Below are 24,607 nucleotides of genomic sequence, written 5' to 3' on the forward strand. Positions count from 1 at the left end.
ATAAAAAAAAAAAAAAAAAGGTATATATTAAAATCAATCAAATACGAAAGCTTTCAATTTAATTCCGTTTCTTTCGCTTTTTTATAAAATTGAATTACCAAAAAAAATAAGTGACATTGAAGTGTCCTTATAGTTATCGAAATTGGTAGCCAACGTAAAATTGTATTTTTTTTTATTTTGAGGCATGGAATTTGAAGGTTAAGTATTTTAATTACGACAAAAGATAATTTAAAGAACAGGTTAGATAAGCGCGTTGAATATTATTCGATAATTGTGAACGGTTTCGAATGACATCTCTACGTTATCATAGAGCGCGCTCTCGGCAATGATCCACCTGAACTCGCCCGGACAATCTGTGGCAGGACGAACAAACCGCCGCCGTCTCGCTCCCTCACGACGCGCGCAAGATGCGCTCTCTCCTTCTCCCCGCGCGCCCGGCTGCCGCGCCGCTCTCAACCAATCGGCGGCCATCTTGTGCTCCCCCGAGAGCAAGCGACAGTGCGTACTCTCATCACAATCACAAGGAGACGACATCTCGCCGCGCGAGGTTGTCGTTCCTGCGCAAGATGCGCCCAGCTCACACAAGCGCGCGACTTATTTAATATCAAAAAGTGTGCCTTTCGTACTCTTTAGTGTTTTCGTAAGACTGACAATAAGTGCTCAAAAAAGTTATCCTGTGCAGTGAGAGACTGGAGAAGAATTCGTGCAAAATTGGACTTTTCGTTGAAAATTTGAACGGGCTGATATCGCGAAAATTATCCACGATTGGGTAAGTGTCGTCTTGATTAGATTACAATGCAAATAACGTATTTAGTGTTGACGGCGGGCAGTCGCCCTACACCACTTTCGCTGCATTAAATCGCAATCACCTTATTGCATATATCTTGTGCTAATCGTGGCCATTGAGTAAAGATTCCAAGCTTTATTGATAAAAAAAAAGTATTTTGAATTAAACGTGTTTTTCAAATTCTCCTAATTTTAATTATATTCTCTAAGTTCACCTTAATTTACTTGAACGAAATTAAATTACGGAAAAAGCTAACCTTTTTTGTAATTGTCTTTATTATTATTTAAAAATTAATATTTGATATATAGGTAAGTCAAAATAAATTAAAAAAGTAAAATAAAACGTGAAGAGATCTATGTTTTAAAATTATAATTATTATTCTTATTAGAATGTTTTAATAAAAAAATGTAAACGATTTGCGAAGGACTAACATTTTGTAGGTAACTACTAAAATCCGACGGGTCGTGATAAAAATGAAATTTGAACGAAAAACGTTTCTGATTTATTTAAAAATATCGGTTGTCGAATCTATGCGGCCGTTTTTCTAAACCAACTAGTTTTTGATCGAAATCTGTTACTAAAATAATTCAATTTTCTAACCGTTTTTACACTAAACAATTTATAGCTTTATGATCCATATATTTAAATTCTTTAAAATTAGTGCCTAAAAGATTGATTTTTATAAAATAATATTAAAAAGAGAAACATAAATTCTACAAATTAATAGCAATAATTATCTAAAGCTTTGTTTTAATTTTTAATAAATTGTTTGATTTTTAAGTAGATATTCATTATTGTAATTAACAATATTTTAGAAATAACTTCCTTCCAATTCCTAAAATTTGTCATAGATTCAGAAAGTAAAGATATTCGCTTTGGTTTTAGATTCCATAGATAAATTCTGCCGCGCACAGAAATATTTACCAATTTCTAAACAGAACTCTAAATAGATTATTTGATATAATTTACTAATAATTCAAGTACACTCGTTAGTATAGACAGAAATTAATTATTTAATCAGGCAAGTACAGTCGGCATAAGAAGACCTAATTATTTAATATTGCGGTAATAGGTATTGTGTAAGATTTTACTTTGTTAGCGATAGTATAATCTTGTATTTCGTCCTAACTAAGGTTAAACATTAGGGCGGTAGACAGAGATAATAATTCCTACACTTAATATAAGAATTAACAAAGTAATTTAGAAAATCCATCAAATGTTCTTTGATTAGTAACATTTGGACTATAATAGTTAAATACTATTACTACAAGATATATTATTATTAGATTTTAACTTTAAACCTATAACACTGGATATCCCTTTTACCAGGGGAGCATATGGTCCCAGATAAAGAGCATACCCACTAAACCCCTCTGTTCCTTCGCATAGTACCTAACAAGGATACGGATACGAATACTAGATCTTACTAATATTATAAAAATACGAAAGTTTAGAAGGATGGATTGACGGATGTTCGTTCGAAGGTACCTCCGGAACGGATATAAAACATAGTCTTGAAGAACACATAGGCTACTTATAAAGTTTTACTTTAATTCCGCGCAAACGAAGTCGCGGGCGACAGCTAATATAACTATAAAATGATGTCTTTATCGTCAACAAGCACTCATCATTAAATTGAAATTACCACAGCGTGCGGGAGATAAGTATCTCGAATCTCATCTGTGATTGAGACATCTGACAATAACGCTCTTATCTCGAGTACTCCAAGATATGCCCCTGCAACATCTCGAGTACATGATTACAACGTAATGTAACTGGAGAAATATCACTTTATCATTAAAATGAACACCAAATGAAGAGAACGTATCGAGTCAAAGAATTTCGACAATTACAAAACTTTTGAGACCATTTTTCGTATAATCTGTGGCAGTTCTATATTCTATATTAATCTATGCCTCATAGAGCATACGTCGTCAATTGAATTCGTGCTATCTCATATCGTAACATCATCATCAGCTCACTATATGTCTCCACTAATGGGCTCGAAGCTTATCCTAAGTTTTTTTTATCTCCTAAGTTAGGGGTGACTAGGCCGTAGTAACTACGTCTATTCAAAAACATATCGTTATTTCTTTTAATTTTCTATTAAAAGAGTGAGAGGAATGACATTTTCTCCATATGTTTCTGCAATGGGAGTTAATAAATTGTAGAAATATGAGTAAAACATCCAATAGAATCTATGTATCCATAAAATTGGAAGACATGTAAAGCCTTCAATCCGTCTGGCGCCGCGTGGGGACTTAATGCCCATTAAGAAACAACTAGCTCTAGAACACTGCCGAGAGACACGAGCTAATAGATTTATATTTTAATCGTAACACTGGAATGTTGGCTTTAAACATTTAAGTTCCCCGAGATATGTAATATTATGTATTATTTGTCGTGTTACAATTTCTATGTACAATTAGAGGAATAATGAGCATTGAGGTGCTTTAAAATTGAAAATATTTATTAAAAGATTAAGACATAGTCGTTTGATAGACATTCAGAGAGTTCAGATTTAATATGTATATGTAATAAGGGACTGCCAAATAACTAAAGAACTCGACTTTTTGGTTTTAGAAAATCTCTGTATAAAACATATCGTCATCCCTATCATTATCTTTGTTTGAAACAGAGATAGCAGTACGATTTAAACTGATATCATGGTCTCAGAAACCTACGATCGGAGCACTAACAACAGAAAATTATATAATTTTCTTTCCTGTAAGATTCCAATTTGAATTACAGACAATATTACTAATATTGTAAATGTGAATGTTAAGATGGATGGAATTTTGTTAGAAGGTATCCCCAGGACAAGCACGGCTGCATGGACTTCGCTGAAATTTGTCATAGATGTAAAACATAGTATGGAAGAACACATAGACTTCTAATGTTTATTTTTTTAATCCGCACAAACGGAGTCGCGACAGTTAGTTAATTTATAAAAGCCCAAATGAAGAAGTATCAATCATTAGTTTTAGTTCAATTAGTATTGAGGCGTGTTTTTTTTTTTAATCTAAATCTGGAGTCAAATAGATGAATTAATTATTTTCGTACTGACTACTTAATATATCTTTAGTTATCTTTTTTAGGTATTTCGTAATATTACATCAATACTTTGAGATGTTATATGTTAACATTGTCACGAATACACTGATAGTGTCATTTTATGGACAAAATGTGGCATAATAACTCAGCCATGTTTCGCACTTATCTAATTTAATTGTCGTTATATCTTTACGCTTTAACGTGTTAATAATATAATTTTTATATTCTCTATAATTTACTTACTCTGTGATATAGTCATTAAAAATATATTAAATAGCTAAAAGTATGACATGATTTTGAAAAACATGTTAATAATGTCATATTTAATATACTTAATCTTACTTAATATTTTAAATGCGAAAGTTTAGATGGATGGATATTTGAAGGTACCTACAGAGCGACTCAACGGATTTCGATGCACGGAATCGCGACTAGCACAGACCTAAACTTACAAAAGGCCTTTGAAACATAGAAAAAGAATAAGTGTACAAAATTATTTTATCTTACTTATAAAATTGTGGTATTTAACTAATTCAATGTGTAGTCAAACTGAAAGCCAGGGCGCCAAAACCCTCCAGAACATGCTAAAAAAACCGTCGTAGAAATCTAGCTCAGGGCAATGGTAGCGCGAAAACAGGCACCATTAGAAGTTTGGGTCGCTTGATTTACGGCTTTAACATTATTGGTAAATATAGGAAGATTCTTGAAAAAAAACCAAAACATTTAAAAGCTATTTGTAATAATTATAGATAAATTATATTGTCATCGGATCACGTCTGCCGTGATAAAACTATGAAATCCTTGCGAGTCGTGATAACGAACTGATAAATAAGAGTAATTGATTTTGTTAGTCGAGCGCAGGTACACGAAACAGATAATATAAAGGAGAAATAAACTAATATATAATCTTGTTTCCATTATATTTATCGGTAATATTACGAATTGTCGGGTTAACTCCCTTTCCGGTACGTAGGCTAAACTCATCTTTGTGCGAAGAGTATTAACATGTGTCCACACCCCGGTAAACAGTGAGTCGAGGGAACCAGAGGGGTTTAGTGGGTAGGCCCCTTGTCCCATTAGGGATGTGGAGAGAGTCCCACATAACCGGAGTGGCTTTCCTCGAGGCGCCCGGTATGCGTAACGCATTCCCTCTTAAAAAAAAAGAAGGGCTAAACTCATCTTTAGCCATTTGCTATTTGATACTGTCAAGAAATATTGCTATCTTTTTCCCACTTAGTAAAGATAGAAAGACGTAAAATATCAAATAATTAAATTCATAGAATCGATTGAATGAATTCCAAGAATAAGTTAGGAAATATCTTCTTTAAGATATCACAATTATGATTATGATAAAATGATAGAAAATATACATTTATAATATGTGCTTAGAAGTACCAAATTTATTCAGTATAAACTATCACTGCCATCTAGCGTCGCGCAAAGGTAACATTATTCAATTGAAAACATACCTTAAAATACATCACGGATGCCCGTAAATGCTTATTGAACTTTAAAAACAATATTAAAATAAAAATCTTATATAATATTATAAGTACATTAGATTGTTAAGTTTCTGTACAGTCGCAAATTATTTGCAAGTAACAAGACGTTGTACCACCATATTTTAATATGAAAAGATTCGATCTTGTTGATGTTGACGCCCATTGGAATGATATGAAAAGTATGGCTTTGAATCTTTAAAGTCTTCACAATCAATTGGCGAGACAATACTTGGAATTGATCCAAGTTATATAAATAACCAAACAAGTTACATAAAAATTTAAATAATTCGTACCAAATGATTAAATCTACTTCTAGATATAACATCGTGTATTAAACACATTCAGAATGTTTCTACATCACAAAAATTGCCCAAAATAGTTCATAAAATGACATTTAAAACCGCTTAAAAAATGTCCAGATCTATGGCCAATATGATTTGTAAAACACTTCAGAAGTTCTAATCCATTACGTAGACGGATTACCTTTTGTCTTGATTTTAGCCGGTACTTTCTTTTTAATTATCAATTCTTAGAAAAAGATTTCATTTCATTTTGTGCGCGTTCGACTAAAAATTAGAACAAAGGAAGGCCGTCTGTCGGCGCGTTTGATGGCAAGGATTACACGTTACTTGGAAACTTGTAAGAGTCGTAATACAATATTTATTACTTATCTTAGCATTTACCGATAAGCGGCCTCACACCGGCGATGCTTTTGCTCTTTGTTTTAGAACAATTTAAAAAGTTAAACTGTCATACCGCAAATTATTATTTTTTTATTTCCTGCTACTGGCAGCTAACTTTTAGAATATGACTAATGATGAGAAAAAAAGTTTGTAAATTGTACCTTAGCAAATTAACAATCAAGGTTTTATGTTCTAAAAGTTTAAAAAGCATTAAAATATATTTTTTTTAATTCCACGCGTATGGAGTTGTAGGCGACAGCTTAGTCTTACTTCTTACTAATATTATACATGCGAATGTTTGGATGGATGGATGTGTGTTTGTTTATTTGAAGGTATCTCTAGAATAAAGTGATCCAGATGAAATTTGGCATAGATGTAGAACAGAGTCTGGAAGAACATATAGGCTACTAATTAAGTTTTTTTTTTAATTCTACGTGGACGGAATTGCGGGCGACGGCTAGTTGTTTAATAAATCACAATATCGTCTTGTGAAGCGCGCGCAGGTTATTAACTCGCATTGTCTGTACTATAATAGGTCACTTGAGGCGTGCAAAGCGACCAGTATATGTTGATCTGTCTATGTTATAACTCTTTACATATTTAGAAGAACGTATTGTTATTTCAATATATTCAATAATAATAAAGTGGGATGATGTTTTTTCGTACAAATGTCTCAACAGTGGACCAACACTGTTTTTAGGGTTCCGTACCTTATAGGATCACTTTGTTGTCCGTGAACCGTCTGTCAAGACCCTTTTTCTCAAAAACGCGTGAAGGTATCAAGGTATAAAAAGGAGCTGGAGGTTGAAAAAAATGAAAATCTTACTAATATTATAAATGCGAATGTTTAGATGGATGGATGTTTGTTAGAAAGTATTCAGAATGTTTGTATGGATCTTGTTGAAATTGTCTGGAAGAATACAGAGGCTACTAATTATTTTTTTATTTATTATAATTCCTCATAAACGGAGTCTAAGGCGACAGCTAGTTCGTTTGTAAATGTCTCCTTGTTCGTCCCGATTTTTTTTTATATCTTTCGATTAACATTCGAGTAAACTGTTTGTGGCCGGTATTTTTGTAATGCATTAAATATTTGATATTTTTCATGAAAGAACAGAATTGATGGCAACCCTAACAATAGATGCACATGTACCCTCATTTCTCAAGTAATAACTATGTAATGCAGGAAATTGATAAACTGAAGGGCTATGACTCAATTCCTTTGCCACGTATTGTATGGACAGGTGAAATTTTCTTGTATAAAATGAACTTTAGACATAAATATATGTCATAGTTTTTGATTTAGTAAATTCCTACTTTACCTATATTTTTCGAATATTTACATTAAGTGAAATTTCGTTTAAAAATCTTCAAAGGATGATATTCAATCCTAAGTGGGTAGGGAATTTATTTCTTACACTATGCGACTAATTTAAATGTCCTGTAATCTCGTAATGGTCTATCTTTTAGATATTTTGCCGCTATCTTCGATTCTAGGCACACCTATTACCTTACAAGGTTATTTTCATTCTCTGTCTGGGTTCGAATCCTGCCATGTAACACTGTGTTTTTCGATTTCCGATTTACATATGTACATTTATCCGACGTTCTTACGGTGAAAGAAATCATAGTGATGTATCCTGCACATATCTGAGAAGAAATTCAAAGATATGTGTGAAGTCAACCAACCCGCACTTGGTCAGCGTGGTTGACTATCTAATCACCCTTAACTTAATGTAGACTCCAAAGCCTTCCGGTGGGGACGTATAGTAACCTGATGATGATGATGAGCACAAAAGCAGTCTTAGCTTAAATTGTCAAACGTTTCCTTAGTTTTCATTCCATGAATACCCGTATTTTTAATCTTAATGACGAAGATTTATATAATCAATGCGACACAGACGAATTAAAATGTATCTCTCAAATAATTAAACAGTCGAATATTAATTGTGTCTCGCCGCACTGAATGTTAATTCGTATTCGGCTAAGGAAATGATACTACAAAAACTTTATCGTCGAATTTTATTTTCGAGTTAAATAAAATTTTAATTGTTAAATAAAATTTATTCAAACATACATATATCTAGTGATACTTTAAACATCTTCCATCTTTTAACTATATAATACTATTATCTTTGTATCCCGCAATTTTTAAGCGCATCATTTTTGCATTGTTAAACAAACTGACTCATATATCAACCGTTTTTGTACCAAAGATTGATTTTTGTATTTTACTAGAGTGACCAAACATTAACCTTTTGCACGCTAAGTACTGATACTGATTTATTACCACAAAATGTATCTGGATGTAATTAAAATAAATGTATGCGCAGGCGCAGACGCGGTCGCACGTCGCGGGCAATGCAGGGTGCTGCCAACGCGCCCGCGCCCCCCGCGGCTGAGCCGCCTGCCTCCCAGCGTAAGTAGATACCTAGCCACACGAAACTTTCTTCAGTCTTTTACCTTTGTCGTATAACATACTTAAGTAATAAAAACAAAGAGAAATTAAACACATATTGTATTCGACAAAAGTACTTTCGTAACCAGTCAACTATGTACATAGCCTTTACGACAAGTTTTTTACACTCTTTGTATATTACTCCACCTACATCTATAACGCTCGGGAAGCGATTAACCTGAATATACAACTTTATAATTATGAAATAAATATGAGTCCAAGACAGCGCACAAATAAATTGTGATATATTTTTGGATTCGACGATTGATTCATATGACTATATGAATGAAGATCGAAATAATTAGAACAAGCGCCAATAGCCTAATGGTTAAGGTTACGGATTTCCGATCACGAGATCGGGGGTTCGAATCCCGCCATTCAACTATTGTCGTAAACTTTATCCTAGCACAAGCCTAGAGCTTAGTTGGAATGGTAAGAGAAATATTAGTAAATTTCATAAGTAAATTCATAAGTACTATCAATGTATTATAATTATAACATGAATAAATCTAAGTACAAAACAGACAGGATGTTAAATTTAACTCGCGCTCATCTCGCGTTGAACACGACACGTGCGATCAGTAGCGCGGTCAACTGACAAATGGCTTTTAAGCGCGCACGAGCCACGAGTCACCCGATACTTACACGTTTTAAACTACCCTCAGTTATTTAAATTAACATTATAACTTGATAACAGAGTCCAGAACATCTCCATTATTTTATTTGATCTTTTTCATTTTAGGTAGGTGTTTAAAATATATACGCCATCCGTTAGAAGGCAAATAGAAAACTAATTATTAAAAAAAAGTACTATCTTCTTTGCCGAAATCCTATTTTCCTCGTGTTTTTGTCTGGCCAGGAAATTAAAAAAATATATAAATATTTCAGCAGATAAACTATAACGAAATAACTGGTATAACGCAATAATGCAACAACATTAACGATTATCGAGGCATTCGTTATATGCGCTGTAAAATTTCATCAACAAACGCCAATCGTTATTGGAGAAAAAAATAACTTCACAACTGCACTGCATTATCTAAATAACTGGTTCTTATAAACGCCATTTTTATGATAACGAAAAAATACTTACATAGCTAATGCTAATGCAAAATTGAATCGGAATGAAATGTTAATATCCTTTTTTTATTGTTAAGTTAGTTAAATATCAGTTAACTAAATAAACTTAAATAAAAAAATAAGCAATATACAGTGATAATATATTTTAAACTGGCAGAATGTTAACGACTTTAGACATTGCTATAAAAAAATGTCTGCTCCAATAATTTAGGAAATTTAAATTTGGAATGTTTTATTTTTTCCCTCTTTAAAATCGCTCAAAATTTAAATTTGGATTATTTTATTTTACCATTTTGAGATGTCTCTGAATGTCTCGTTAACGTTTAATGGATAGGAATTTGGTTTGCACAGCCGTATGGATAGGATATCTCTTGTGAGATGAGCCAACATCCTTTTGTATGACCACACTTGTGTCTACAATGGATCTCAGCTTCGAATGAGGCTTTCCTAATCGTGTTTGTTCTCTTATATTGCTACGACAAATATCTTTCAACTCGTATAACGATTTTGATAAAAATTTACTTTTAATTTTAATCTTAATAAAACAATTTGAAATCATGAATTCATGATTACAATGTAGACTAACATGTAGACATGTTAAAATACATGTGTTATCTGTCGTGCATATATGTATATATTTTTTTTATTTTAAAACTGCAAATGTAATTATGCCACAAAATAGTGTAAGTAGTACATATATTAAAAATGTCTGCATATTTTTATTATAAAAATGAACACTTCAAATTTTCGTATCTTTGCGAATTAACTCAAAAACTACTGGACATATATCAATAATTCTTACGCTATTATGAAGCTATTTTATCTATTTATATATTTGAATTACATAGGCTATATGTGACAATATTTGTTTTTTTTTTCTACTAGTTTGTTACAAATTTTAATATCTACTCGTCTAAGAAATACCACGTCAACTCATTTACTCAACAAACAAAAGAAACTTAACGGTCAACGGTACAATTATCTGATAAGACGTTCCGGTCCGTAAGGCCTAACCGATAGGGCAAACTGGGCGAATTTGGGCAATTGGTGCGCTGGCAACTGATAACCGAGATGAGTAAGCCGACCACCACCTTCAACTGTCGAAACATTATTATCGCCTCGCTCATTTTCTTTGATAAAACTGAGACAGTGATATGTTTGAATACAAGTATTACGGCGGTGGAATTACGTGGTAAAGTAGTCGCATCCGGCGGATGTGATAATTTATAAATCGATTAGCTATCAATATATTTCTTCTGAAATTACGTATTTGGATGTATTTTTCTTACGAACATAATATATAGGATTCAATCTCGTGTTTTGATGTAATTTATATATGAAGATTGGTAATTTCAATAAAAAAGTGTAAGTAAGTCGGTAGCACTAAAAGTTTTAAGTGTAGATTGCTCATGTTAAAATATTTCTAAAGTACAAATTAACGATTCTGAGTGTATTTAATTGCAAAATTCGTAAAGTGACTCTAAATTATTTACATACATTGTTAATATTTTCGCGTGTCCGTCCTGTCGAGATGCGTATCTCATGTGGATACCATCAATCGTATTTCTCCAAGACATTGTCGAGGTAAACAACCTACTAACTCCAGTGATGTACACTCTCGGTTGTTCGCGGTGATCCAGTTACAGTATAAACTATTAAAAGTTAAAAACTTACAAATTAATTCAGATCCAATAAAAATGTATACAACCTTTACTGTTCTACTGAATAATGTAGATATAAAATACGCTAGTTTTGCCTTTATCATTTAAAGCTTACGAAAAATCCAAACGATTGTGGTATTAAAGTTGGGATACCGTCAGTGAACGCGACTGTACTTGCGTACCTTTAAGTTAGATGTCCAAGCTTACGTGACGTATTTGTTAATGCCCACCGTGTAAGGGACTTCCGAACTTCGAGGAATGTATTGCTGTTACTTAAAGCTTTAACTTAAGATGTATACCTTGTCGTGCTCTTCTCGTTTTAAGAAAGGAGGTCGTTAACACGTGTGTACTTTTTGGTGCTTTTTTTATTTAATTAATTTGTTATATGCCAGTTTCTTAATCATTTTATAGTCATTAGTACTAAGAGTGTCTCTTAAGGAGGACTATTTAAGATACATAAATGTCCCTAAGTATAGCAGTTAATAGTTTTCATTTAAATCATACTAGTAACGCCATCTATTGACAGGCAAGAGAAAATTAATTTTTGCTTTACGGTATTAAATCTTTTAAGAAACACGAGTAATATTTGTCAATGTTAGTTTATTAGCATTAGTTAATTATTGATGTTTTTCTGTTATTTATTTCCAGCTTTATAACGAGTCATTTGTGTTATTCGTCACCTTAACGCGCCAGCACGTGCCTAAATGAAACGCTTTTCCGTTTGGAGAAAGCGGCAATCGATCGGAAAACATTGTTTTGGGTAGGGCCATAGATAATAGAACACTTAGAATTGAACACAGATAAAAAAATATCAAACATTTTTGACACATAACCTAATTTATATTTAATAATTTAATTCAATTACTATTTATACATAAAGCAGAACATTTTGTAACATTTGTATGAAAATTAAATACATAGAAGTGTCCAACATTTGGTAACTAAACAGTCTATAGATAGGACAGCATAGGGAACTCAAATTGATAATAATAAGGCTTAGTAACCTATATTGAATAATATCTAACATGATGAACAGCTAAACAGGAGCGAAGGACCGTTATCCTGGCATCAGAGGCGCGGAAGACGGGCCATGACGTGCATTCTGATAGGCGCTAAGATGGCCGCCGCAATACCCATAGATTATATCTGTTGCGTATGATTTATTTTAATAAATATCTATACAGTATAGATAGCACAAAATTATTCAATTTAATTAAATAAGAAACATTTTAGTGCACGCTAAACTTTTGATTTGAGATCTTTGACACACGAGTTTCTTTTTAATTTCGCTAGTACGATATCCTGTGGTTTTGGAATTGGAAAGTATATAAGAAATGAGTTGTTAAAAAACTGTTATGTTAGGTTTGTTCCATATTCAAGTGTTCTGTCGTAAAAGTGACAGAAAGTTGTTGTGATAAGTAATTACTAACCGTGGGTTTCGGAGTCCAAAACCTCTGTATAAAACATTATATTTGACAGAGATAACATGTTTAAAACGGGGATTTTGGTCACTGAAACCCACGGTAAGTCCGTAAGTTTTTCAAAAGCTTTACTAAGTATTGTTTTAGTGTTTATCATGGACTCCGTAAGTAACCATTTGAAATGAAATCAGACATATTGTGCGACAGTAATGTTAGGTTACCTCTCTATTAAGTTTCACCGTTGATACAGTCCATTCCTTAGTCGGAGTTATATCAATTTCTAGACAATAGCCAACTCTCACGCCTTAAACAACTTTCGACTTAACTTACAACAAAGACAAATGTAATAAGACACAAATTCCCTTGCATAATCCATTGAAATCTGCCTACTGCGGTAGGTAAGCAGGTAATTGTCAATGGCGACACCATAAATGAGGGCTTGGAGATACGACACGGTGTAATTCAGTACCGTTGAGGCTCATTGGAGTGTGGAAGAAAGCACCGGTACTCTGTACGTTCATGCCATATCAATCAAAACGTTTATTATATGCGGTGTCCACGTATGACCTGATATAACCACGTAACGCCTTATTACTATGTCAATAAGGTGTGTAATCGCGTGAGTTATTCAATTTGTCTGTCAACGGTCAGTGTGATGTTGCAGGGATGGCGATAGGTCGATTTAAATTCCGAATAAGAAGGAAGGAGGAAGTCACGACGCGCGCGCATCTATGTCACACCTTTTCTCCGTATATGAAGTTGAGTGAACTCAATCGTCGGAGAATTTGATGGTCTTTTATAATATTTATCACTAGCTTTTGCCTGCGACTTTGTCCGCATGGAATTCTGTATGTACATAAGCTTTAAATTGAGTGGTTTTCGCCAATAGCTTAATGGTTAAGAATACATCTTTCTAATCACGTGGTCGACAGTTCGAATTCCGTCATTCAACTATTGTTTAAGTGCGTAATGCTCTGATATAAATTCAGTAAAAATAAGATACAAGAAAAATGACGTATTTATATCAATAGAAATTGGTTTTATATAAGATTTCCATTTCATATAGTTATAGAGGAATCGATTAGCTCCGACCTAATGCTATTAAGTCTCCTATTTGGGACATAATGTGGAGCTCGACTTCGGTATTACAGCAATCCAATTTCCTTTAATTGATCGCATAACATTATCTACTTAAGAAACCTCTGCTATATTGTGTTCTTTCTTTCTATTCATCATTTTATACAGCGTATATAAATATACCGCATCTGTGGCTCAGGGGTTATTGTGTCTTGTAATCTACATGTCCTAGGTTCGTATCCCGATGTACCAATGTGTTTTTTGATTTACACATGTTGATCCGACGTTTTTGTGGTTAAGTAAAACATCGTAATGCAACCTGCACATATCTGCGAAGAAATTCATAGATATGTGTGTAGTCGACTCGCAGTAGGTCAGCGTTGACTATGGCCTAGTCACTGACTTAGTAGGGACATATAGTTAACTGATGATGACAATATAATTTAGTAGTTTACAAATGGGGTATAAGCAACAATTATGGGCATAACAATCATTTAAAATGAGATCAAAATTTCAATCTTTTTTAATAATTAAAGCAGTAAATATTATAAAAATAAGCAATACGCGTAGCCCAAATTTAGCATTTCTCGTTCGATTCCAGTTATTGACGCGTATATTTCGACATAAACGTTCGGACACATTTCCCCGTATGCGTGGATTGCGTAAAACAATCCTACAGTCACACCGTTGCGCTTACGCGATAATATAATACGTATTTCAGCATGTATGAAATCTTTTTCACGAACGATTTCCACACACTTTTCTTAGATATAACAAATATTTTCCGCCACACGAAACTGTCTGTTGAAAGTAATTAAAAAAAAGCTTTTTCAATTTTTGTTACTGGCTTTATATCGACTAGTTTTCGCCCGTGGCTACAATGGCTACGTGGCTGGAATTAAAACACTTAATTAGTAGCCAATGTGTTCTTCCAGACTATGTTCTACATCAATACCACATTTCATCGAGATCCATTTAGCAGTTCTGGAGAAACCTTCACCTTTAGCAATTTTACTGATAACATCTATGTATTAATCAATTTGTAAAATAGGACAGCGTTACCAATCGTTACGTATCTGATTTCATTACAGTTTTCTGTCATCAGCAAAAATATAATTCACTTCAGTTTCTATTGTTTACTGTAAGGGTTACTGTACAAGGACAGCTTTAAGCAGTCGGTGTATGCCGGCAGCAGTTAACTGTAGACATACCGCTATATTTGTATCGATACATATTGTCATCCCTTTCCTTCTTTTTGATAAAATAGAGACCACAATACGCGTCAATGCTGTTTCACGGCAGTCGAATATTATATTTTTTTAAATCATTTTGAAATATATGTACATAACTACGTCGCCAAACCATTTCCGCGGTTTGTAGGCGTCGCACCTTCTAACCAATTTACAATATAGCGCCGTTAAACTGCGGTCCGTGTACAGCACAAATCAACTCACAACCGCAAAATCTGTCCGTTTATTTTAGGTCTTTATATTGAAGAATTATTGCAAAATATGCTTATAAGAATTCTAATGGTAAAGTAAACAATTCAGTAATTCGAAACGACGGCAATTGGCACCGGATGTTTTGTTATAGCGAATCTAATGTGACAATGAAAATCAACACTGTTTTATAGCAAAAGTTACGATTCATGAATGACGTGACGTAAATCCAACGATCGTGTACAATTTTCGCTAACGATGAAATCATTAATGTATTAAAATTATTTTTATATAAGTATAACAATGTGTTAGCAATAATAATCGTGTCCTAAATTCTGATATTTGAAATAATTTAGCCTTTTCTTTATAGTATTTCATCATCTTACTAATATTATAAATGCGAAAGTTTGAATGGATGTTCGCTAGAAGGTTGCCAGAACGGCTGTATAGATCTCGCTGAAATTCGGCATAGATGTAGAACATAGTCTGGAAAAACCCGTAGGCTACTAATTAAGTTTTTTTTTAATCCCGCGCGGTCGGAGTACCAATAATAAAGTTCAACAGCTATAGTTTACCTCGCGTTTCTTTTTTGTTCGTTTATGGATGCAATAGGCGTTCGACAAATACATCTTTTCTAGATAGCTGACACATTACTCATTCCACTTATTTTATAGTCATAAAAGTACGATGCATTTATCCTTCTTACAATTTAATTCATTATTTATATTCCATGACAATGAAGATTAATATAATGCTTATTTCCTACTTCGGTATTAAATTAGTAGTGATCCTCTCTCGTTACAATTTAGTATCATACACTTGACTGTAACTGCAGCTTTTACCTCATTAACGGTGAGTTTCTGAGACTTAAATCCCCGTTTAAAATATATCGTTATCTCTGTTTTGTCAAAGATTGGAACAAGGATGAGATTTTGCTTTCAAAAACCAACGTTACAAGTAATTATATTTCCAATATTATGTAGACATGTAGTTAAAATAACTCGATATTTTACCGTTCATTAGGTAAGCCCCGAAAGTAATAATTAGCTGAGATTGCTAAGTATCAAGTTTCGTCATTCAGTCGCAATTAGTTAAGTATTGCTTTTATTCATAAACAAGCTTGAAGAATGTCGACTTTGAATGTTTTCAATAAAAAAATATATTTGCGTGACCTCTTTTCATATCATTGTTAAAGAACATGTTTTGCTAGACAGAGATAGGTATATTTTTAACGAGTATACTTTAAAAAAAAAACCAAATTATATATACAGAAGAAAGACAAATTATCATACATACGCTATGTACTATTTCACATTAATTTGTAAAATTGCGAGATAAAATTAAATAGTATTATAATAATCAATATCTATACAATAATAAAATGAGAGTGTCCGTCACAATTTGCGTAGCTTTAAGCGAAATGTAATATTTAAAAAAAAAATCTGCCATCAAGTCCGCGTTTGTTCCATGAAATCTCATTGAACCGTAATTAAAAAAAAAACTGTCAGTAAACCAGTAAATGTTCCAAAGTTACAAAATATTTTTATCTGCAAAATAGTATTAAGTATTTAGTTATAATAGAGAAGTCATCTTCAAAACAGTGGAAATCCCATCGAGACTAAACATAATGAAGGCGAATCAGCCACCTGTCTTGAAGTTAAACATAACAATAATTTAATAACATAATAAAATACCTATATCGGGGATTTTCCCAGTCTTGTTGAAAGTTACATCAGCGTCAGACACGCCTAATCGAAAACTGTGACGACAACCCTAACGCAAAATAACCGTAGGACTTCACTGCGGTGAAACCAAGGACCACCTTAAAGGGACCGTTATATTTTCTCGTTTATCCAGATTCAACTGTCTTGTCCACTGTTTTATCAGAGTCAATGCTTACAAGTATTACGTCAGTGGAGTCCTACTGTAAAGAAACCTTAGCAATGAATCCTATTCCTCGAATCAATATATCTAAAGAGCTATACTTTTCACAAAACATCGATCAGATAACACCAGTAGGCAAACATGACTCATACTTTATGACAATGAATCAAGATTTCCGCGGACATTGGACTGTCTCAAGAATTAATCACTAATACACAATCTATACTTGTTCTAATATGAATATAATCTTACTAATATTATATATTCGTATATTTGAATGGATGTTTGTTTGTTTGCTCTCCAGAACTGCATCTCTGGAACAACACATAGGCTACTAATTATGTTTTTTTTTATTTCACGCGGATAGAGTCGTGGGCGGCAGCTAGTATGATATACATACTATATTATGTATATAATACAATGTGGACTATAATATTCTTGTGAAAATCCTACGTAGAAACACAGTACAAAAACTTTTTCTTTAGTTTTTCAATGATAATCATAGGAATGCAATATTTTTATACGAAACTTTCGAAACACCGAGTTAATATTACCCACAGTTCTTTGGACCATCTCAAAATCTGACCCTACAATATATTTCTAAGGATGCACTCTAAATTTTAAAAGTCAAATTATTGAGACTTTTCCGAAAAAAGAAAAAATCATGTTTATAGTACGTTAGCCGGCAGTCAGGGAGAGTAGGTGTCAGAGTATTGATTTTCCTCCTCCCGCCCCCGCCCTCGGGGCGAGCACCCCCCGCCATGTACTATGTAATGCCAATGTATTTACGCCTACTTTCATAACAATGTTTATTTATATACAAATGTTTGCTCTTTGCCGCAGTATTCACACGGCTTATTGTTTTATCTGTTTAAGAGAACAATAAAAATATTAGCGTAGATTTTGTGTATCTATATCTACTTGGCACGTCTGAATACAATAGTTCGTAATGAATCATACGTCTAATGTAATAGTTTTTTTTTAATAATATTAAACAGCGATTTTGAACCTTATGTGCCAGTATCATTCCAAAAAAAGTTTGATTACTTAAATGGAATCCATCGTATTTTCATTAAGAAATAAACTATTAGCTGATTGTCGGAACTGTTGGCGACATCTCATTATATTTAGACTTATAAAACTATGACTATGTAACAAATGTATTGGCTGACTCAACCCATTGTCCGTTTCTTCGAATAGTAAAATGAAAGGCCCCCTCTCCAGCGCTATTCAAACACACTGGAATATTAACTTTACTTTTATTGTTGCAGAAATCAAAACAGAAGTCATTAGTGAGGCTAAAGTGGAAACAGAAGAACTACAGAACGACAAAATGAAATTGGAAAGTGACACGCGCGCGACGCGCACCACCAGCATTGACAGCGACAATAGATCTGATCGCAGCGAAGAGGAAGATTCTAGAAGGTGCAGGAAGAGAGCGGCATCCACATCCCCTTCGCCAATACCCTTGGATAAAAGAACAACGCGTTACGAGTGCCCGAAGTGCCTGCAGCGGTTTGACTCCGCCAACGCTTTCGACATACATCGCTTCACAGCTCACGGCGATGAAGTTAGAACTGGTTATGACGATATTACTCTAGTTGACTTCTCGAACAAGAAATTCCCGGAAATATCAAGAGGAATATGCGAGCGTAACACTCACTTGGCTATGCAGGAGCAACGCAACAAATGCGACTTATGCTCACGAGATTTCCCATGTAGCCAGTCTTTGGATATCCATAGAAAAACTTGTACCAATTCAACAAGACTTACGAGTCCAGAGCGTGAGCGTAGAGATTTCTTCGCTAACTTAGACCTTAGGAATAGGTCTTTTGGCATTCCTGGCACCTTAACACCACCAATGGAGAGATTCGCTTCAAAATTTGAGGACGGTCACATTGGCGGAAACGGTATAAGGCATATTGATGCTGCCAGAGACTTGGCGGATATTCAGTCGATCTTAAATGTGACGTCAGCCGGGAGTCTTCTTGAAAGGCTGACTGGAACTCGAGTTGCTTTAGAAAGCGCTGCCCTTACCCCACCTGACACTATAGTGAAGGAACGTGAACAAGAAGAAACTCAAGATAATTTTGCAGCTGAATTCAGAAGAATGAAGCTTCGCGGTGAATTCCCTTGCCGACTGTGTCCAGCGAAATTTCCCAATCTTCGAGCATTGAAAGGACATAACAGAGTGCATCTTAGCGGAACCGGTCCAGGGCCTTACCAGTGTAACATGTGTCCTCATGCATCTTTAGACAAAGCAGCTTTGGTTCGTCACATGCGAACTCATAATGGCGACCGTCCTTACGAATGTGCTGTGTGCAATTACGCGTTTACTACAAAAGCTAATTGTGAACGCCATTTACGTAATCGCCACGCCAAAGTAACCAGGGAAGACGTTAAGCGCTCTATTATTTATCATCCATCTGAGGACCCCAATAATGATGAAGTGAATTCAAAATTGGCTCGAGACGAGGTCAAAAGATCTCTCGCATTTCATACACCTGAAATTGAACGGCGTAACGAATCTACTGGTCGCGATACACCGTTGACTCACTATACGCCAACATTTATAACGGACAGACATCCAGTTACTGCACTAACTACTAAAACGTTGCCAGAAACGCCAACATTGACTCCCAAAGAGCCTGAACTGACACTTCCTAGAATTAAAGTGAAAGGAATCGGACAGTTGACGCAAATCCCGGAATTCAGACCACCTGAGCTTTCATTCAATTCTAACGACACTCCCCCTGAACCTTACGGTGATGACGCTCCCGTCGATCTCAGTACAAGCGACAATAACAGCTGCGACGTCCTTGATCTCAGTAAAAAGAAACGCGAAGTGGATGATGAGCCTAAAGCGGTTCCACGAAATGCTTTTGAGACAAACCCCGCTACCACTGCAGCTTCGGTAGCTGCCACGGCATTGGAAAAAACGAGATTCCTCTTGGCTCAGCAAAGACTTTTCGAGTCTTCTCTACCAAAAATTGACCCATATTATGCAAATCAGTTTTCCCAGCTATATGCCGGTGCTGTCTCCGGCCTTCCGGGCTTGACAATCCCACCTTCAGCCTTTCCTATCAATCCTTACTTTCTACAGACTTCGTTTTTTCCTCACCCAACTGATTCACAAGAACTTGCCGAAATAAAGCAGCGTATACAAAAGGAAATTATTCGTGGGCTTAGTATGTCAGGGGGTCGATTGGTCACCGAACCAGAGACACAGCCGAAGCAAGAACCTGAAGAGGAAGATTTAAAACCGCTGTCTCAAGCTACCTCCCCGACCCCACCTCCACGTCCTGAATCTCCGCGCCCTTTAAGCAATAATGTCGTACCTCAAAGTGATTCAGTTAAGATGGTCATTAAGAACGGTATACTAATGCCAAAGCAAAAGCAAAGACGTTATCGCACTGAAAGACCATTTTCATGTTCGCAATGTTCAGCTCGGTTCACTTTACGTTCCAATATGGAACGTCACGTGAAACAACAACATCCCCAGCATTGGAGCGTACGTAGACCGACGCCAAGAGCCCCACCGCCGTATCCGACGCCGGATAACATAGCTGATAGAGTGAAGTTCGCTCTCTTAGCGAGACATTTGGAAAGGCCGCTGCAACAAAATGATCGCTCACCCATTCGTAGAGACTCTGACGAAGTGGCCGATAATGAGGAGGACGAAGACGACACTTTGGTCATAGACGAGGAACCAGAAACAGACATCAAACCTCTAGACCATACGGCCGCACATAAAGCAGCTGCAGAAATTCTTATGGCCACGCGTCAACAAGAAATGGCTAAAGATTTCGATCTTAAGATAGCAGGAAATCTTATCAACAAACCGATCCCAATTGCTACTGATAAAGCTGAAACTGGGACAGATCCTATCCAAGATGCTGAATCTATACCTGTTGTCCCCACCCGTAGTGATGAAGAGGAAGACGAAGAAGGCCTGGTAGCTTCAACTAGCGAAGGCAATAATTCTGGAAGTGATGAAAACAAGTGAGTATCAGTGTCCCTATTATATTTATTAACATTCTGTATTCACGAATCGCTTGTGATATATCTTAATTGTTTTTTTTTATTTTCAGATCGGAATCAGACACCGGAACTCTTCCTCCTAAGAAGAAGTCCGCATACAGTCTAGCTCCAAATCGAGTCTCATGTCCATACTGCCACCGCAAGTTCCCCTGGTCATCGTCTCTCCGTCGACACGTTCTCACCCACACGGGACAAAAACCTTTCAAATGCCCTCACTGTCCTTTGCTCTTCACCACGAAATCCAATTGCGATCGTCATTTACTGCGTAAACACGGCGGCTCCGCTAGAGCTATACTTGCTGAACCAATCACAGAGTCAGCCTCTCCACCGCAGACAAATGATACTAGAACTGTGCCAGAAAGACCATTCAAATGTGCATCATGTCCAACCAGTACATTTTCTTCTATGGAAACTCTGAAGAAACATATGTCATCTCGCCACGGAACCGGCGATTCCCAACCGGGATCTCCGAATCCTGAAGGGAACGAAGAATTAGTGGACGGTCTTGTATTCAAGTGTCATTTATGTGAAGGATCTTTTAGCGATAGGAGTGGTGCTTTGGGACATTTGGCAGCGAATCATTCCGCGGAGTACGAACAGTTGGTCAGCAAAGGGGCTCTCGATGGTAATAGTGACCGCAGCGAAAGCGCCGATGATGACGAAAGGGGAAAATTTCCTGATCACGCTAATAGGAAGGTAAGATAAAAAAAGGTTAAATTACATACACTTACCTTATTATTACCTTTCGGACACGAAAAACAAACATTTCGGGGAATTACGATGGGGTAAAAGAAATTGTTATGATTTCATGCAATATCAATTTATTTTTAAACTTGAAGGAAATTGATACACGGAAAATAAACACTAAATTGAATTTGTTACACAATAAATCAATGTCGTACAAGTAAATAAAAGTAATAAACATGTTCATAACAATTAAAAATTAAGGAAAGACTATAAAAATCATCAAAGTAATTGCTTTAAGATATTATAGTTTACTATACTACTAGTCAATAACTACACCGTTTACCCTACAGTATTACAAATAAAGCTAAGTCTATATGCGTTTTTAGGTTGTGTGTGCATTCTGCATTCGTCGCTTCTGGTCGGCTGAAGATCTGCGCCGTCATATGCGCACGCACTCCGGCGAGAGACCGTTTGCATGCGACCTCTGTCGGCGACGATTCACACTGAAGCATAGCATGCTGCGACATCGCAAGAAACATCGTGAAGAACTCACTGATGATGAGGAAACTACGCCACCTAATACACCGCTAGAAAATTCTAATACTAACGGGTGAGTTGGTTTTTAAAACAAAACGAATTCAAACTTTTCATAACCAACCGGTTTTTGTATTTAGTTAACAATTGTTAGAAAATCAATTTAATATATATTTAACCCTTAGAATTTGTACAAAAATAATTTGATATCTATTATTAGGAAGAAAATCCGACACTGTGCCGTTGTACTGGCGCAACACTAGCCTTACCAAAATGTCGACGTTTATGTCACATCACTAATCATTCTGACACTTAACTTTGTAATGAAAGCGCGCCATTCGCGCCAAAGGATTCTAATAATGTCTAAAACTATAAGAACATGCATTTTAGTCATTATTGTTTCCTGAAAATATATTAGCATGTTGGAAATAGCGTGCAGAGAACTCTGGCGACATGCATCGACCGTACAAAGCTTAATTTATGCTAACATTAATGTAAAAATTTTACCGAAGTAAACCTAGGGTGGAAAATTTCAAAATTTGTTATTTTTTTTCTAGATATCGCTACCAAGATGATGAAGGTTCAGGCGGAGATGTGCCGAGCAACATCAATAATAATAACTCACCGCCATCTGTCCCATACGACAAGAAACTCAAGTTACAAATGACGTCACGCAAATACTCCTCAGACGCTGAGAATGATCCAGAAAATGGCGGCGATTTGATCGGCAAACTCCTTGGCATTCAAGACAAGACTATCATCAATAAACTCCTCTCCTCAGCGGATGAAGCGGCCAAGTTCCTCGGCGTCAACAAATGAGAGTACGCCTTAGTCCTCGTGACGCCTGCCAGGCTCATCCTGGCCCCGCGAGGACTAAAAATACTAAACAACCAAACCAAACAAGCTACAGCGCCATCTATCAACGAGTAGATTTATAATATGTGCGCGGGGATTAGTGATGTCCGATTAACGCTGTTTTTATCGATTTTTTACTTAACGCTATAAAATATTTAAATATTTCTATTATTGCTTAATAAGATGTAAAAATTATGCAATATGTCGATGGTCAAAGAACATCTCTAGACTTTAGCTGCCTTATTGAATAGTAACCGTCCTTTTCTGCCTTAAATTGTACATTTTTAAATGTGGGTGACGACAACGAAAGATAAATATAGTGCCAGTTTTATTTTAAAAGTACATTTAATTCTTATTGTATCGTATAGTAATATGAATTTTAATTTTAGGTTAGAATTTAGCGTCAAAATGACGCATAAGTAGCAAGATATTTTTAAATGTCTATGGGAAAATAGCTTAAAAATATTCACGTTTGCATTTCCATCTAGTCGTGTTATATTCGATCTTTCGAACACCGTTCCGTTTCACGCCGTATTTTTCAATATTCACAATTTGTAATGGTGTATTCCAGACTAAAAAAAACCTTTTGCAATTAAATCCAAATTTTTCTAGTCAATCTCTTAACTTTTAATAATGATCCTAAGCTAAAATATACCAAAATCAATAGTAATTATTGCATTCAAATATTAAATAAGTCTTAGTATTACCAACCTCATTTTATCCTACCAATGAATAGATTGTAGTTCTCGGAAATAATTAGAAATATGTAGAACTTTCTAGAACTTTGTGTAATTCTTACAAAATACGATTTTTCTCTTCAAACGTCAGCACTTTTCATTCTTCAATACTTTTATAACTTTTAATTATGATTTTAATTCTAAGGTTAAATTTTATTTGCTCAAATTCATGGCATTTCTTTATCTTTTAAAGACTTTATTATATTAAAAAAGTTGCTTTTAAGAAAAAGTTAGGATCTCTTGTAAATATAATTTGCTAATTACATATATTTTTTTAATTTGTACCAAAGGCTTTGGGTGACTTTAGTTTACCGAGTATTTTATTGTAAAAATATAGTATTACATTGTTAAGGTTATTTGAAGGTTAATTTTAAGATTAATGTTAAAAAAAATATGTTCTATCTTTAGATTTTCGGTGCAGCAATAGTTATGTGAGTTTTGAACTCTTGATAGTTTTATTATTATAGTTATAGTTTAGTCATCTGAAATGGATCGACGAATCATACGCTAGATATACCTAAGTTGGAATTCGCTTTGTATAAACTTGTCGCTAAACATACCAAATATATCATCTTATATAAATAAAATAGATTTTTTAAAAATAATGATGTCTCTTAGTATTCTAAGATTGGTCCTATATTTTTTTCATAATAATTATTAAAATAGCTTAATAACTTCGAAAGGAAGTCTTAAAAGCAATATTGTAA

General features: G+C 34.9%; 1 protein-coding gene across 1 annotated transcript; it reads left to right on the forward strand.

The window, feature by feature from the left end:
• Window positions 1–297: 297 nt before the first annotated feature.
• Window positions 298–24,068, forward strand: LOC106128311 (zinc finger protein pebbled). The gene is made up of 6 exons (XM_013326630.1): window positions 298–769; window positions 8,360–8,445; window positions 18,318–21,048; window positions 21,138–21,783; window positions 22,161–22,384; window positions 22,866–24,068. Exons 2-6 carry the CDS (start codon window positions 8,388–8,390, stop codon window positions 23,125–23,127), a joined length of 3,921 nt encoding a protein of 1,306 aa, XP_013182084.1. The 5' UTR covers window positions 298–769; window positions 8,360–8,387; the 3' UTR covers window positions 23,128–24,068.
• The last annotated feature ends 539 nt before the right edge of the window (window positions 24,069–24,607 follow it).

This window comes from Papilio xuthus, unplaced genomic scaffold (genome assembly GCF_000836235.2).
Source record: "Papilio xuthus unplaced genomic scaffold, Pxut_1.1 DF829758.1, whole genome shotgun sequence".
NCBI classification, from domain to species: domain Eukaryota; kingdom Metazoa; phylum Arthropoda; class Insecta; order Lepidoptera; family Papilionidae; genus Papilio; species Papilio xuthus.

What these genes read in the sequence shown, in the direction of transcription:
- LOC106128311 (XM_013326630.1), top strand. Translation starts at nt 8,388, where the DNA reads ATGCAGGGTGCTGCCAACGCGCCCGCGCCCCCCGCGGCTGAGCCGCCT. An exon ending in TGAGCCGCCTGCCTCCCAGC is followed by an intron (nt 8,446 to 18,317) that starts GTAAGTAGATAC and finishes TTATTGTTGCAG; the next exon opens with AAATCAAAACAGAAGTCATT. An exon ending in CTGATCACGCTAATAGGAAG is followed by an intron (nt 21,784 to 22,160) that starts GTAAGATAAAAA and finishes ATGCGTTTTTAG; the next exon opens with GTTGTGTGTGCATTCTGCAT.